Source organism: Pogoniulus pusillus, chromosome Z, assembly GCF_015220805.1.
Source record: "Pogoniulus pusillus isolate bPogPus1 chromosome Z, bPogPus1.pri, whole genome shotgun sequence".
Taxonomy (NCBI): domain Eukaryota; kingdom Metazoa; phylum Chordata; class Aves; order Piciformes; family Lybiidae; genus Pogoniulus; species Pogoniulus pusillus.
Window position 1 is genome coordinate 1,471,471 of NC_087309.1, and position 15,734 is coordinate 1,487,204.

General features: G+C 49.0%; 1 protein-coding gene across 4 annotated transcripts; it reads left to right on the forward strand.

Annotated features, from left to right (window-relative positions):
* The first annotated feature begins 610 nt into the window (after positions 1-610).
* Positions 611-11,741, forward strand: MOCS2 (molybdenum cofactor synthesis 2). 4 transcript variants are annotated; one of them, XR_010301394.1, is made up of 7 exons: positions 611-703; positions 1,089-1,210; positions 5,526-5,672; positions 6,720-6,855; positions 10,286-10,409; positions 11,368-11,451; positions 11,627-11,741. XR_010301394.1 is itself a non-coding variant. In XM_064140666.1 (5 exons), the coding sequence occupies exons 2-5, from the start codon at positions 6,735-6,737 to the stop codon at positions 11,693-11,695; spliced, it is 468 nt and encodes a 155-aa protein (XP_063996736.1). In that variant the 5' UTR covers positions 5,581-5,672; positions 6,720-6,734; the 3' UTR covers positions 11,696-11,741. The 4 variants fall into 4 exon arrangements, 2 of the variants coding, with proteins under 2 accessions (XP_063996738.1, XP_063996736.1); XR_010301393.1 differs by lacking the exons at positions 611-703; positions 1,089-1,210 and adding an exon at positions 7,838-7,991 and having other exon boundaries at positions 5,581-5,672; XM_064140666.1 differs by lacking the exons at positions 611-703; positions 1,089-1,210; positions 11,368-11,451 and adding an exon at positions 7,838-7,991 and having other exon boundaries at positions 5,581-5,672.
* The last annotated feature ends 3,993 nt before the right edge of the window (positions 11,742-15,734 follow it).

The window sequence follows — 15,734 nt, forward strand, 5'->3', positions numbered from 1 at the left end:
TCTGGTTCACCCGTCTCCAAATATGGACTTCCTTTGGCTGGTTAATGTCCCCAATCCCACTTCTCAAAATTAAAGCTTAGTCCTTGGAACATGACTGATTAATGTCCGAGTCCCACATGTGGCATGTTCTCTCTTAGCTCAAAATTAAGGATGCACCTAAAGTTTTAGTCTTTGCAATACTTAGCAATTAGCTAGCTTATTCTTTGCACATTACCATCTCTAGCATGACCTCTAGGTTAGGCACATCTCCTGATTTGCAACAGCTGTATATACACTGCCGTTTGCAGCTAAGCATGCTTAACATTCTATTAAAATGTTTAGTTATTGGATAATTACAATTACCTATTACAATTCTATTAAAATGTTTCCTTATTAAACAATTTACAATCACCTATTACAACCCCCACGCACTCCGCAGACTAAGCACGCGTGAAAAGCTGTCCTGTAAGGTGCTGCTCCAACACAACAGCCCGTGCTTGGTAAACAGTGCCGCAACCCTTCACCTCCTGCTCCCAGCCTGCCTCAGCCACCCCGCTGGGGCAGAGGCCGGGGAGCGGAGCCGCACACACGCCCCGGGCCCGGCCGCAGCGGAGCGCGGCCGCAGGGGGCGGTCCAGGTCGGCGCTTCCCCTCCGGGCGCAGGCGCCACCGGCAGCCCGCGGCGCAGCGCTGCCGCCCGGGACGGCGGCCTCATGAGCTGCCAGGTAGGTGCGGGCTGCGGCGGCTCTGGCGAGCGGGCCCCGGCTGGAGACCAGACGAGTGCCGAGGAGGGTGGCGGGGCTCCGGCAGCCCCTCCCGTCGGCGGGCACGGGCGCTGGCCTAGCGAGGCCTGGCCGGCGGCAGCCAGGCACCGGTCGGCGCGGAGTGAGCACGGCTCCGCCTTCCCTGCCTGCTCTCCTGGCGGCCGGGGCCGGAGGGACGCGAGAGAGCTTATGGGCGCTTGAAAAACGAGCAACCCGCCAAAGCCGAGGGGGGCCTTTAATGATTGTCGTTCCGGTGGTTCGCGCCGGTACTCGCGGAGCAGTTAGCGCGCACCGCGCTCTCTCTGTCACTGGCGCCGCGCCGCTGATCCGCGTTTGCTCCGAGCAGGTCTCGGTGCTCTACTTCGCCCGGAGCGCGGAGCTGGCGGGGCTGCGCTGCGAGGCCCTCTCGGTGCCGCGGCAGATCACCTCGCTGCAGCTCTGGGAGGAGATCGTCAGGGCTCACCCAAGGTACTTGGGGAAGCTGCCGCTGAGCTGCACAGAGCTTGGGGTCGCGGTAGTGGTTGTGCCTTTTTTGGTGGTGGTGGTTTTGTGCTGGTGGCGTTGGGTTTTGTTGGTTTTTTGTTTGTGTTTTTGTGTTTTGGGTTTTTTGTGTGTGTTTGTGGTTTTTTTTTTCCCGATGTTGCCCTCTTTTTGTTGTTGTTTTTGTTTTTCCAATTTTCGTTGTAAATACAGGTTCAGCATTTGCAGTTGACTTTGAAAATGCATACATGCTTCAATACTATAAAAGTAGTTACAGGACCCTGTTCTGGTAACCCTGTGCAACTGCTTTGTGCCTTGGTCGGTTGTAAAATGCTGTAGTCTTCATATATGTGCAAGGATAGACTAGGCTAGGCAGGGCTGGGTGATAGGCTGGGCTGGACGAGCCTTCAAGTCCCTTCCAACCTGGCCCATTCTATTCTCATAGAATCGACCAGGCTGGAGGAGAGCTCCAAGCTCATCCTGCCCAACCAACCAGACCATGGCACTAAGTGCCTCAGCCAGGCTTGGCTTCAACACCTCCAGGCACGGCCACTCCACCACCTCCCTGGGCAGCCCATTCCAGTGCCAATCACTCTCTCTGCCAACAACTTCCTCCTAGCATCCAGCCTAGACCTCTCGTGGCACAACTTGAGTCTAGGTCCAGTAAATGTACCCTGAAAGCGAACCTGATGGGTAGCTGAAGACACATGTGAAGCATGATGCAGTAACTGCTGCATCTGAATACTAAGCTGTGTTACTCATCTCTGAAGTGTGCTGTCACAAGGAGAGAACAAGAACAACCAGGCAAAAAGTAAGAAAAAAACTATGATAATGTGCAGGTGGTTTTGATCACCTGTCGTGGCTGGTCTGAGCTTATGGCACATTCTGGAAGGCAAGTCAGAAAGGGAGTTGCAAACCCTGCCACAGGCTTTCAGCCATTCCGCCTTTTTTAAGAGGCTGAGGTCTTCAGGAGTTAGTGCTGAACGTGGTCCTGCACCTAGATGGGCACAATCCCAAGCACAGATCCAGGCTGGGAGGGGAATGGCTGAGAGCAGCCCTGAGGAACAGGCCCTGGGGGTCTGGGCTGATGAAAAGCTCAACAGGAGCCTGCAGTGTGAGTGCAGCCCAGACACAACCCTGTGCTGGGCTGCAGCAAGAGCAGTGTGGACACAGGGCAAGGGAGGGGATTCTGCCCCTTTCCTCTGCTCTCCTCACACCCCACCTGCAGTCCTGGGGGCAGTTCTGGAGCCCCCAGCACAAGCAGGACATGGAAGTGTTGGAGGCAGTGCAGAGGAGACACCAAGATGCTGAGAGGGCTGCAGCAGCTCTGCTCTGAGCACAGATGGGGCTGTGCAGCCTGGAGAAGAGAAGGTTTAGGGGAGACCTTGGAGTGGCCTTGCAGGATCTGAAGGGAACCTACAGAGAGGCTGGGGAAGGACTATTGACAAGGTCTTGTGATGAGAGGAGGAGGAAGAAGAATGGTTTTGAACTGGCAGAGTGGAGATTGAAACTGCATATTAGGAAAGGGTTCACTGCAGTGAGGGTGGTGAGACACTGGCACAGGTTGCTCAGGGATCAGAGATCACATTGGGTGATTCTGTGCTCCACAACCTCCCTGGAGGTGTTCAGGTCCAGGTTGGATGAGGCCTTGAGCAGCCTGTTCTAATGGGAGGTGTCTCTGCCTATGGTGGGGCGTTGGGACTGGGTGAGCTTTGAGGTCTCTTCCAAGCTAAATCATTCTGTGGTTCTGTGATTATGTTTGCTTGGCAGCAAATAAGATGAGCTGTACTTGCACTCTTTGGCTTGCCAGGTTGTTTCTGGGCAATAATGGCCCTCCACTATCTGTGCTGGATTTTGTGGTATGAGGTAATGACAGTATCATGGCTGCACCTTGCAAAGGAAAATGTTGGCATTCTTTTTCTGGTGTCTTTAGTAATGTGGTCCTTATATAAACTGTGTGATTGTACTCAGGAGTGAAAGCAAATCTCTGCCCTGATGGTAACCAGGATGACTGGGCTCTCACAGCAACATCTCACAAATGTGAAATGAAAATAAAATACAGAAGACCTACCAGAAAATACTCCACATGTGACCTCTCAGTTCTGTTGCAGTTTGTTATCAGTAGCAGATTTCAGACCTGTGAATACAAAAGACCTGAACCCTCATAAACTCTGAGGTTATGGATGAGCAGTTCTTTGGTTGCTGAGTCTTTGTGAGATCTCACAAGCAGCATCCTACAATGCTTCTTGTCATGTAAGAAAATTGCTCTGGTCCACCCAGAGAGACTATTTCTTTCCAACCTGAGATCAGACATTTGCTGCCCCTTGAGGTACTTCTTTGTTGGAAGCTGCTGAAGTGGGTCTGATATGAACTGTCCCATAGAATCACAGACTGGTTTACGTTGGAAGGGACCTCAAGTATCATCCAGTTCCAGCCCCTGCCATAGGCAGGGACACCTCCCATTATAAGAGGTTGCCCAAGGCCTCATCCAGCCTGGCCATGAACACCTGCAGAGAGGGAGCAGCCACAGTCTCCCTGGGCAACCTGTGCCAGTGTGTCACCACCCTCACTACAAAGAACCCTTTCCTAACATCCAATTTCAGTCTCCCCTCTGCCAGTTCAAACCCATTCCTCCTCCTCCTCTAATTACCAGACCTTGTCAATAGTCCCTCCCCAGCCCTCCTGGAGCCCTCTTCAGACACTGGAAGGCCACTCCAAGGTCTCCTCCAAGCCTTCTCTTCTCCAGGCTGCACAGCCCCAACTCTCTTAGCCTGTCCTCAGAGCAGAGCTGCTGCAGCCCTCTCGGCATCTTGGTGGCCTCCTCTGGACTGGCTCCAAAACTTCCATGTGCTGCTTGTGCTGGGGGCTCGAGAACTGCCCCCAGGACTGCAGGTGGGGTGTGAGGATAGTAGAGTCAAGGGGCAGAATCCCCTCCCTTGCCCTGTGCCCACACTGCTCTTGCTGCAGCCTAGGACACCTTTCTGTTTAATGATTCTTGCCTCTGAGGTACAAATGCAATGTATGTTATGATGCAGGGTTCTGCACTTTGGCCACAACAACCCCAAGCAGTGCTACAGGCTGGGGACTGAGTGGCTGAGAGCAGCCAGGAGGAAAGGGACCTGGGGGTACTGATAGATAGTAGGCTGAAGATGAGGCAGCAGTGTGCCCAGGTGGCCAAGAGAGCCAATGGCATCCTGACCTGCATCAGGAACAGTGTGGCCAGTAGGACAAGGGAGGTTATTCTTCCCCTGTGCTCAGCACTGGTCAGACCACACCTTGAGTGCTGTGTCCAGATCTGGGCCACTCAATTCAAGAAAGATGTTGAGGTGCTGGAACATGTCCAGAGAAGGGCAACAAAGCTGGTGAGGGGCCTGGAGCACAAATCCTATGAGGAGAGGCTGAGGGAGCTGGGCCTGTTTAGCCTGGAGAAGAGGAGGCTCAGGGGTGATCTTATTACTGCCTACAACTACCTGAAGGGGCATTGTAGCCAGGTGGGGGGTGGCCTCTTCTCCCAGGTAACCAGCAATAGAACAAGGGGACACAGTCTCAAGTTGTGCCAGGGTAGGTCTAGGCTGGATGTTAGGAAGAAGTTCTTCACAGAGAGAGTGATTGGCATTGGAATGGGCTGCCCAGGGAGGTGGTGGAGGCACCGTCCCTGGAGGCCTTCAAGCAAAGCCTGGCTGAGGCACTTAGTGCCATGGTCTGGTTGATTGGATAGGGCTGGGTGCTAGATTGGACTGAATGATCTTGGAGGTCTCTTCCAACCTGGTTGATTCTATGATTCTATGATACTAAAGCACCCCAGCTGTCCAAGGGATGTACATTCATTTCCACAGAGCATAAGTTTCGTACCATTTACCTGGTATGCTGTGTCTCAGTTCCCTGCTGTGAGGAACAGGTAAGTTGTTTTTTAAAGCTTCTTTGTTTTACTTGTGAGTGGTGAGCAATTGTTACAGGTTGAGACCTCCTCTAGACTGCCTGTCAAGTGAACAGAGTGAGGTGTGTCACTTTGGGTTTATACAGCACTTGTCTCATCGATCACTGCTCTGGCTGCAGCCCAGCACAGGGTTGGCTATCACAAATCTAGTTTCCAGCTTCCCAGAATTATACTGAGTTGGTGGCTCCTTAGACACCACCAGAGAATCCAGGGGCAGGAGGGGGTGTGTTGGAAGCAGAGTTGCGCAAGTCTCAAGCCCCTTTAGCTCAGCTGATGTGGATGGTGCACAGGTTTGCTGTGGTGAAATCTGGTGCTGAAGTGCAGTCTGTTGGTAACCCTGTGTGTGCTCCTGCCGCTCTCCCTCAGGCTGGCGGCCATCCGGGACCAGGTGGTTCTCGCTGTTCGGCAGGAGTACGTGCTTCTTGGAGATCACCTCCTGGTCCTGCAGCCTGGAGACGAAGTTGCTGTCATCCCACCCATTAGTGGAGGCTGAATCTGGCCAGATTCTCTTAGGTAGGCATCACTTCTTGCCTAGTTTCCCAGAGTGTTTTTGTGCACTGACGTATCTCATGGATTCTGGGTAATGTTCACACAATCTTTCTTCCTTTTGTCCCAGAGATGTGATTGCAATTCTCTCCCTCCACCTCAGTACTCTTGGGAGAGCACAACTTGTGTTTCCTGCTGGAGAGAGCCATTGTGCTGACCACAAACCATAAGCTGGTGCACCAAGACATGGTTAAGACATGGAAGATAATTGTCAGTGGGGTCAGGCATTGCTTTGAGTTTGGGTTTTAGGACTTACTACTCTACTGTATTTGTTTCTGGCTGTCAGTAGAAACCTGGGTTTCCTAAATAAGATAACAATGAAAAAACCCTTGCTACTTTTTAACGTGAAAGGTCATACAGGAAAATAATTTACTACTGATTAAAAGTAACTTTTTTCTTGCTGCCAAAGTAATAGATGCCCTTGGAAGAGTTTAATCTCTTTATGTGCTCTCAAGTGCCAGTCCATGTGTTTACTGCAGCTTGTTCCATTGCTGGTGCATTTCCTCCTCGTTCTTGGTTGGATTGATGACAAGTTTCTACTCGGAGAAGTTAGAAGTGTCTTCTGCATCACTGAAACTGATAGTGTGCGGCCCTGACTGTCCTGGAGAGCATACTGCATTTCAGGATTAGAGCTCTAATCCATGTTTATTGGAATTCTGTGTTCCAAACTGCCTTTGATTTCAGGATAAGATAGGGAGGAGTGACTAATAATCCATGCTGGTTGGTTTATACTGTTAAGTTGGAGCCTCAAACCAGTTCTAGTTTCATCCTACAGAACCAGGTTTTCCAACCAGGAAGCAGCCTGTAGCATTAAACCCCAAGCCATTGCTGGGTCTTTTCAGTCAGTATTCTCTCAGAAGTCTGCTGCTAAGTGAATTTGCCAGGGAGACTGGTCTCTTGGGGTGACATTGTAGATGGTACATGCTTTCTGCATAAACTGGGACATCAGCACTGAATAAAAAGCAGTTGGCCAGTGCTAATGTAACCAGAAACAACAACTGAGTCTGGTTTCAGCTTTTCTAGTGAGCTATGGGCGAAAGCGAAGATGTGCCAAAAGATTTTATCAAGCTCAAGTCTGAAAAGCTCTCTGTGGATGAAGTGTCAGAGCTGGTCATTTCACCATATTGTGGGGCAGTGTCTCTCTTCGTTGGTGAGTTCAGTGTTTCTGAAGCTGGATCTCTGAATGTGTTAATTGTGTAACAAATGCAACCTAGACTGTCCACACTCCAAACTCATACTTCTCAAATAAATTCCTGGACCAAACCCAGGATGCTTACAAAACAGATTCTGAATTGCTTAGAACAAGACTGTGGCAGCTGTTAGACAGTTGTAGTGGGACAAAGGGGTGAGAAGCTCCCCTGCTGGTGGGGCTATCTTATGGCTGAGCAGAACAGCACCTCTAGAGTACAGGACTTCTCTGGAGACTTTCAAGGCCTGTCTGGATTTGCCCTGAGCTAGATTGTATGGTCCTGCTCTGGTAGGGGGGTTGGACTCTATGATCTCTTTGGGTCCCTTCCAACCCCTGACATCCTGTGTGACTTCTTGGAAGCTATTCTCCCATCCTTGGGCATAGCTTTTTCAAAGTGGGAATTGGGATGTGTGAAAACTCCTGCAGTTCAGATCTTGTTTGAAAGTAAAGTACTGTTTTACCCATGGGCTAGTGAAAGTCAAGTCAGATAGGTCTGTCCTGTTGCTTAATGTACCTCCTAGTACCCTCCTAGAAATCTTGAAAGCCCTTTGTGCTTAAACCTCAGTGCTTGGTTCCTAAACACTGAAATAGTGCATGGGCAAATGCAGTAATAGCATCTTAGTAGTTGACTGCAGAAGAGACCCCAGCCTTGGGCATTGCAGACTCCACACTTGTCAGCCATTTTTTTTTCTTTTCTAATTATTAAGGGTCCCTCTTCAAAAAATCTGACTCCATGGAATAGAATCATAGAATCAGTCATGAGGAGGGCAGGTCATTTATAATTGCATAGTACTAACCTTGGCCATAGCAGCAGATCCTGAGTTTTGGTCATTATTTATATGTAATAACATTGTTATATAACAGATTATAAGTTCATAATAGAAATACTATATTTTATGTCTATTTGCCCAGTGCTTTTGGTTGATAAATCCTTTGTATCTAGGTACCACAAGAAATAACTTTGAAGGGAAAAAAGTGGTTCACTTGGAATATGAAGCATATACCTCAATGGCAGAGGCTGAAATAAAGAAGATCTGCAGAGATATCAGACAGAAGTGGTTGTCAGTCAAACACATTGCAGTGCACCACAGACTTGGGTATGTATGGCCAGACCACATCCCTCTGTGAGTGGGTTATTAATCTTGGTCCAGGGCCTGGCTGTGCTTGTGTGCACAGTTGCAGGAGATGCAGGAGTCTTCACAAACTGTAATGCAGTGAGGGTGCATCCTGGGGTGCATCAGGAAAAGTGTGGCCAGCAGGGCTAGGGAGGTACTTGAACATGCCCCTTGTGGATAGAGACTGAGAGCCCTGGGGCTGTTTAGTCTAGAGAAGAGAAGGCTGAGAGAAGACCTGATCAATGTCTATCGGTGTCTGAGGGGTGGGTGTCAAGTGGCTGGGCCAATCCCTTTTCAGTGGTGCACAGCAGTAAGCCAAGGAGCAGTGAATACAAACTGAATCAGAGAAGGTTTCACTTCAACATGAGAAATTTCTTTGCAGTGAGGGTGACAGAGCCCTGGAGCAGGCTGCCCAGAGAGGCTGTGGAATCTCCTTCTCTGGAGACTTCCAAAACCCCCCTGGGTGCGTTCCAGTGTGAACTGCCCTGAGTGATCCTGCTTTGGCAGGAGGGTTGGACTGGATGATCTCTGGAGGTCCCTTCCAACCTCTGACATTCTGTGATTCTGTGATTCTTGGTAAGTTTCAGAAATGGCCTGTAGTGGTTTCACTTTCCCCACACCACGTTAGCCAGACTAACTCAGCCAGATGGAAGTTAAGGAATGAAGCTTTCTATTTACAGCTTAGCACAAATTACAAGCAGATACACACAATATATTACAGGTATTTACAACTGTATACAGTGATATACAAGTTAAAAGTCATACAGAAATACAAGACCCTGTTCAGCAGCTACAGTGCCCAGGAGGGGCTCACAACCACCCTTCCACCTTCTTTCCATCCCCTGCCTTATCTCAGAACCTCTCTGGAAAGGCTAGCAAGGGGTGTTAGAAGCAGGATGATTAGTTGGAAATGTGCAGTTCAGGCAGAAGAATTAATACAGCAACAGCCAGGCAGAGACTGACTGATCTCTTTGTACCCTTGTTTTTACATGTCCCAGCAGAACAAATGGGTAAATTAGACATCACCTTTTTTTCTTTTCACAGCCAATAATCTGATTTCTCTCATTAAAGTATTCCAGTTAGCCTCAAACCAGCACAGTGCCTTTAAAACAAATAGTCTGTATTGATAGTGTTTGCTGGAGCCCAGATTTAACCTGCAGGGTCATTGGTGGTGGTGTGATGGTTTGACTGCAGGGAGGAGGGGGCTGAGGTTGCATTCCAGGGAAGGAGGGAGGGTGTTGATTTGTTTTGTCTCTTTTTAGGAGGGTGAGGTTGGCAGCACTTTGTTTTTCATTCTCTTCCACTGAGGTGTCGTAGTATCTTCTTATTGTCAGATTTGAGTCAAATTAAGCCACAGGGAGCCCTAAAGCTTAGGCTGTTGTTCTTCGACTCTTGGGTAAGCATATCCTGTTAGGTTCCAAACATGAAATGCTTCTGTTTGATGTCTCTTGAGTCTTTATGGAGAGATCTGTTAGATCTCTCACTGAAGCTATCCGGATTTGCAGAGTCTGTTGCAAATGCTCGTTTTCTCTCAGCAGAAGGTGATCACAAATGGTAGTGCTAGCTCTGAGGGGTAGTTTCCTTAGGTTTCCTCTATATTCATCAGAGAGAATGATTCTCTGGAGCATTAAAGCTTTGATTTTTCCCATGATCTGCTTGCCAGAGCAGCCTTACTATAGTGGAAGGTTGGGAGGCAGCTTTTGGAAACACTACGCTTGTGAGGAGGAAAATAAATCTAAGTTTAGAAGCAACAGACCAAACAGGAAAAGCTCCCAATTTGAAACCAGAATTTGTCAAAAATCACGTTTTGTTGCAAAGGCTATGCAATGTGAGGCACTTTATTTCTTCCTTCACAGATTCTTGTGAAGTGATATCCTCCGTTTCCAGACAAGAACTTGCTGTCCCTGACCTGTTAATTATTAAGCCAGCTTTCAGTGCGTTTCCTGTGCATTGTTGCAAGTTAGCAGTTTTCCTCTCTTAATTCCATAGACTGTTAAAAAAAAACCCAACACCCCAAAGAATGGAAGAAAAGAGGCTGTGTCTGTTGGGATTATTTATTCTAAAGTGTGGAATTCTCACATCTGGTACTGATTTTGGTTGTGGCTTTCTTTCTTTTTAAATGTGTATCATCTTTAGGACGTGGCTTGACACTTGCTCAGTATGAATGAGTCAGGAGAGCATGTGGCCAGAATGTTGACGTGACATGGCCATGGCTTTTGGGTCCTCTTCATGTCAAGCATTAGCTGAAGCTGCTGTTGTTCTTCTTTTCTCCCTAGCGTGGTTCCAATAACTGAAGCAAGTGTAATTATTGCAGTGTCCTCTCCACACAGAGCAGAATCCCTTGAGGCTGTAACGTACTGCATCAATACCTTGAAAGCATCTGTCCCAATATGGAAAAAGGTATGTCTGGGGACAAATGTAATTTCAGGCTTGTGCCAGAGTCTTACGACATCTGGGCTAAATGCTGCTGATGCTCCTAAAGGAAGCAGCTGAAGCATTACAGGCAGTCGTTGCATCTGATGAGATGGCGATATTTAGCTCCGGTGAGTTTCCTCTAAGGCGACCAGGCCCATCTGCAGCAGGCTGGGCATCTGGAAGGCTCTCCCTTGCCTGTGCTCTCCAGCACCTCTTCATTTTAACACCACCTTGAGGTTAAAGTGAAGCAGGCCTGAGCAATCTTGACTATCAGTGGACAGTTCTGCACAGGCTTGTGGGAGAACTTTTTGAGTCAGCTTTGCTTTGGACAGCATTCCAGTTTGCAAGTAAAAGTGCCATTGGTTGTCCTTCTGTTTTCCCTTCATCCCTGTGGCCTTAAGAAAGCACAAAGCATTAAGCAACAGCACACAATGAAGGCATGAGCAGAGGCCCCAAAGCTAGTATGGGCACACAGCAATGTGTGGAGAGGTCAGCCTGGGTCCAGAAAGAGCTGCACTGTGTAAGCACAGCATTGAATGCAATGGGCATTACCTTTGCCCTCTCTCCCAGGCAGAACTTGATGTGTGGTAACGGTGATGTTTTCAGCATTACTCCCCTTTTCTGACACCTCCTCCAGGTAGACTGCAGTTCTGTGGTCTCAAGAGGAGTAATCAGGGGCTCAGAGCCCTGCTGAATTTGCTGCTTAAGGCTGGACTGCTGCTGAACAATGCAGTCAGCTCTGAAGATTGACTGTATGTTGACTACTACTTGCTGTGTTTTGTGTCTTGTCTCACCATTCTAATGTTTTTAATATCGACCTTTTGTCTGCACCTAAATACTCTCCTAACCATGATGGTGTGACAGGATGACATGGCAAGGTGTGAAAAGGACAATGTCAGACCCAGTGCTGAGTACTCTACCACTTCTATGTCATTTCTTCTAGAGCTCTTTCTTGAATTGAGTTCAGTGTAGATGTACCCTTCTAACAGTAATGGGGCGCAGACCAAGTTTCAGCATCCACCCACATGTAAGTCCGTATGTTCTAAGGGTGCTGCCCGTTCTTCTGTTTGCCAGCCAAGGGCTGCGTAGTCCTGTTGTGATCAGTAAATAATAGCAGGATGGCTGTTGAGTTGTTTGGCCTGGCTTGTGGCTGCCTGTAGCAGACTCTTACAGTATTTTCCATTCTTTGTTTATATTTGCAGGAGATTTATGAGGACGAATATTCTTGGAAAGAAAACAAGGAATGCTTTTGGGCAAATTCAGGAAAATAATTGTTCTCTTTTAAAAATAAAGTGTTACTCTTCCTAATAAGCACAATAGTTTAGCTGTGAGCTGTGATTTTTACAGACAGTCTATATGTTCCTAAGTACTTTTGGGCACTTCAATATGTGTGGTTTAATTAGGAATGCATGAAATTAATTAATTTAAAGCAATCTTCCCTAAAATTATCAGCTACAAGGTCTTTAGTCCTCTGTGATATAAGCTGCTTTTAATGCCTTTGCATTGGTACTCACTTTATTGTTGCCTTCCAGGGTCTAAAGGGGGCTCCAAAAAAGCTGGGGAGGGACTTTTCAGGCTGTCAGGGAGTGGCAGGACTGGGGGAAATGGAGCAAAGCTGGAGGTGGGGAGAGTGAGGCTGGAGGGGAGGAGGAAGTTGTTGAGCAGGAGAGTGGTGAGAGGCTGGACTGGGTTGCCCAGGGAGGTGGTTGAGACCCCATGGCTGGAGGTGTTTGAGGCTAGGCTGGCTGAGGCTGTGTGCAGCCTGCTCTAGGGTAGGGTGTCCCTGGGCATGGCAGGGGGGTTGGCACTGGCTGCTCCTTGTGGTCTTTTCCAACCCTGACTGGTTCTGTTAGGTACTATTCATTGTCTGCTTGGGAGGCCACAACAGGTCAACTGGAAATTTGGTTTTAATTTCTAAGCCCTTGTGTAGGTTTTCTATGACTACAGAATCAGTTTGCAAGTGTGGTGGTTTTGCACCACATAGAATTTGGGATTTCTTCCCCCAGGAGTAAATTCCCACTCTTGCTCAGCATTTGGAAGTAAAATGAAATTATTACTATTCACAAAAGTAGGCTAAATAGAAAAGGTAATAAGCAAAGACAGGTACATCTGAACACACACAATCAGAGAATAGCCCAGCCCCCTGCTGGGACACCCCCTGGGCACAGCTAACAGTTACCTTCCCTGCTGCCAGTCATATCCTTACCAGTACCCCAAACAATGGTCAGCCCAGAGGAGTAAAGCACAGCTCAGAGGAGAACAGAAGGCAAAGAGGAGGGAACAGGCTGCAACTCCAAGCTGTACAGTCTTCACAGACCAATGGGATGGGATACAAAGGGCCATGAAGATGCTCAGAAGGCTGGAGCAACTCTCTTATGAGGACAGGCTACAAGAGCTGGGGCTCTGCAGTCTGGAGAAGAGAAGGCTTCCAGGAGACCTTGAAGTGGCCTTCAGGTATCTGAAGGGGGTTACAGGGAGGCTGGGGAAGGACTATTGACAAGGTCTGGTAATGGCAGGACAAGGAGGAAAGGGTTTGAACTGGCAGAGGGGAGATTGGAACTGGATGTTAGGAAAGGGTTTTTTGCAGTGAGGCTGGTGAGACACTGGCACAGGTTGAGGGAGTTGAGACACTGGCACAGGTTGCTCAGGGTGGTTGTGGAGCACAGAAGCACCCAATGCGATCTCTGATCACATTGGGTGATTCTGTGCTCAGCCTCCCTGGAGGTGTTCAGGACCAGGTTGGATGAGGTCTTGAGCGACCTGTTCTAATGGGAGGTGTCCCTGCCTATATTGGGGGGTTGGAACTGGCTGGGCTTTGAAGTCCCTTCCAGCCTAAACCTTTCTATGAAATGTATCTCTTGGACATTGTTCAGCCCCTTTCAGAGAGTAGAGTCCATCCCCCTGGACGCTCTGAATTCTCTGGAAAGCTTCTATTTACAGTTTAGGACCCTAGTCCTAAAACTGCCACAGCAGGCTTTGTGCTGTTCTGACAGTCTTGTAACAGGGAAGCTGCTTGAAATGGATCAAACACTTAGAATCATAGAATCAGGCAGGTTGGAAGAGAGCTCCAAGCTCATCCAGCCCAACCCAGCACCCAGCCCTGGCCAATTAACCAGACCATGGCACTAAGTGCCCCAGCCAGGCTTGGCTTCAACACCTCCAGGCACGGCCACTCCACCACCTCCCTGGGCAGCCCATTCCAGTACCAATCACTCTCTCTGACAACAACTTCCTAACAACATCCAGCCTAGAGCTGCCCTGGCACAGCTTGAGACTGTGTCCCCTTGTTCTGGTGCTGGTTGCCTGGCAGCAGAGCCCAACCCCACCTGGCTACAGCCTCCCTGCAGGCAGCTGCAGGCAGCAATGAGCTCTGCCCTGAGTCTCCTCTGCTGCAGGCTGCACCCCTGCAGTTCCCTCAGCCTCTCCTCACAGGGCTGTGCTCCAGGCCCCTCCCCAGCCTTGCTGCCCTTCTCTGGGCACCTTCCAGCACCTCAACATCTCTCTGCAATGGAGGAGCCCAGAACTGGACACAGCACTCAAGGTGTGTCCTGAGCAGTGCTGAGCACAGAGGCAGAAGAACCTCCCTTGTCCTGCTGGCCACACTGCTCCTGAGCCAGCCCAGGATGCCATTGGCTCTGCTGCCCACCTGGGCACACTGCTGCCTCCTCTGCAGCTCCTCTCTCCCAGCACCCCCAGCTCCCTCTCTGCCTGGCTGCTCTCAGCCACTCTGGCCCCAGCCTGCAGTGCTGCTTGGAGTTGTTGTGGCCAAAGTGCAGAGCCCTGCCCTTGGCCTTGTTCAGTCTCATCCCATTGGCCTCTGCCCACCCATCCAGCCTGGCCAGGTCCCTCTGCAGGGCTCTCCTATTCTCCAACAGCTCCACAGCTGCTCCTAGCTTGGTGTCATCTGCAAACTTACTGATGCTGGACTGAACCCACAGATCATTAATAGATGTCAGGTGTTGCACATCCCATTGTGTGTGGCAGTTTTAACTCCTGCTGAGAGACAGTTTTACCTCACTGTCGTTATCAGCGTGGACAAGATAGGTCTGAAGGAATGGAAATAAGGTACAGCAAAATGATTTGCTCAAGGTTATTTATCATTGTATCACAAAGCATTTACGCCTCAGGGGTATTATCCATTTAATGGCATCTGCAGTAAAAATCTACAAACATTTGCTGTCTGTACAGAACTAAAATGAGGGAAATAGTAATCATCTTTCCCCCCTAATTGACCGCGATCAGTTTTAATACTTAGTGATGTTAACTCTCTCTGGTTTAAGTATACCCCAATGAAAGATACAACTCCATGCAGAAGCATTGTTGAGCTGTGTGGTGCTAACTTCCCTCAGCAAGCGAGTCCTGCTGCAGGACTGCAGCTGCCCCTTGCCTGCTTGCACCAATTGAAGCCTCCAAACCATGTGGGCTCTTTCACACAAGCAACGCTGAGCAAGCTCAAAGCTGACTTCTCCTTGGCCCTAGACTGGGGGAAGGTCTCTGCCATTTGAATGTCCCTTTCAGACAGAGACTGTACAGAATCCTGACTACACTGATTGTTGTTTTTAGGAAAGAAAGACATAGAACTTTGTGGTGTTCAGTTTTACACCTTCATGTTTGCTGTGCAAATGTCTTCTAGCTCCAAATGAAGGGAAAAAAAGGCACACATGCACCTCCCCCCCATCTATCTTGCCTTGCAGTGGGTGCTTTATGAATGAAGCAAAGCTCTACTACATAGTGCCTGCGTGGTGGTGCTGTGCTCCGATACAGCGGAGCAGTGGCGTTTAGAACAGTTACATTGTACTTGGCTGCTTACGATACAGGGCAAGTCCTCTGTTGTACTACAGCCTCTCTAGGACTGCACTCCCCTGGAAGCTTTTATCCAGGGTGACCTTAAATGCACCACTCCATCAGCCATGCAGCTGGAAAGAAGGATGCAGAAAAGAAGAGAAAGAGTAATTGTCTACTTCCCCACAGTGCCCAGGAACAATGAATGGAAGCGATGCTGCACTGAGTCACAGCTGAGTGTTACAATGTGTATGCTGCCATGGTCAAAACAATGAAATGTCATTTCGTGTCCCTAGCTGTGCATGAGGCAAGCACTGCTTTGTTCTGGAACAATGATGTATCGCTCTTGTGTAACTTTGGGTTCTTCGGCTGGCAATTAAAAGCGAAATGGAAATGCCCTTAGGAGGGATGATGTGCATAATTAGAGGTAACTCACTGAAATTCTAAGTCTGTAACTCCAAGCTCAATGTTCCAGCTCCCTCTGTAGGGCTACCCTCTCTGCTAGGGCAATATTATCGTAAGAGGATG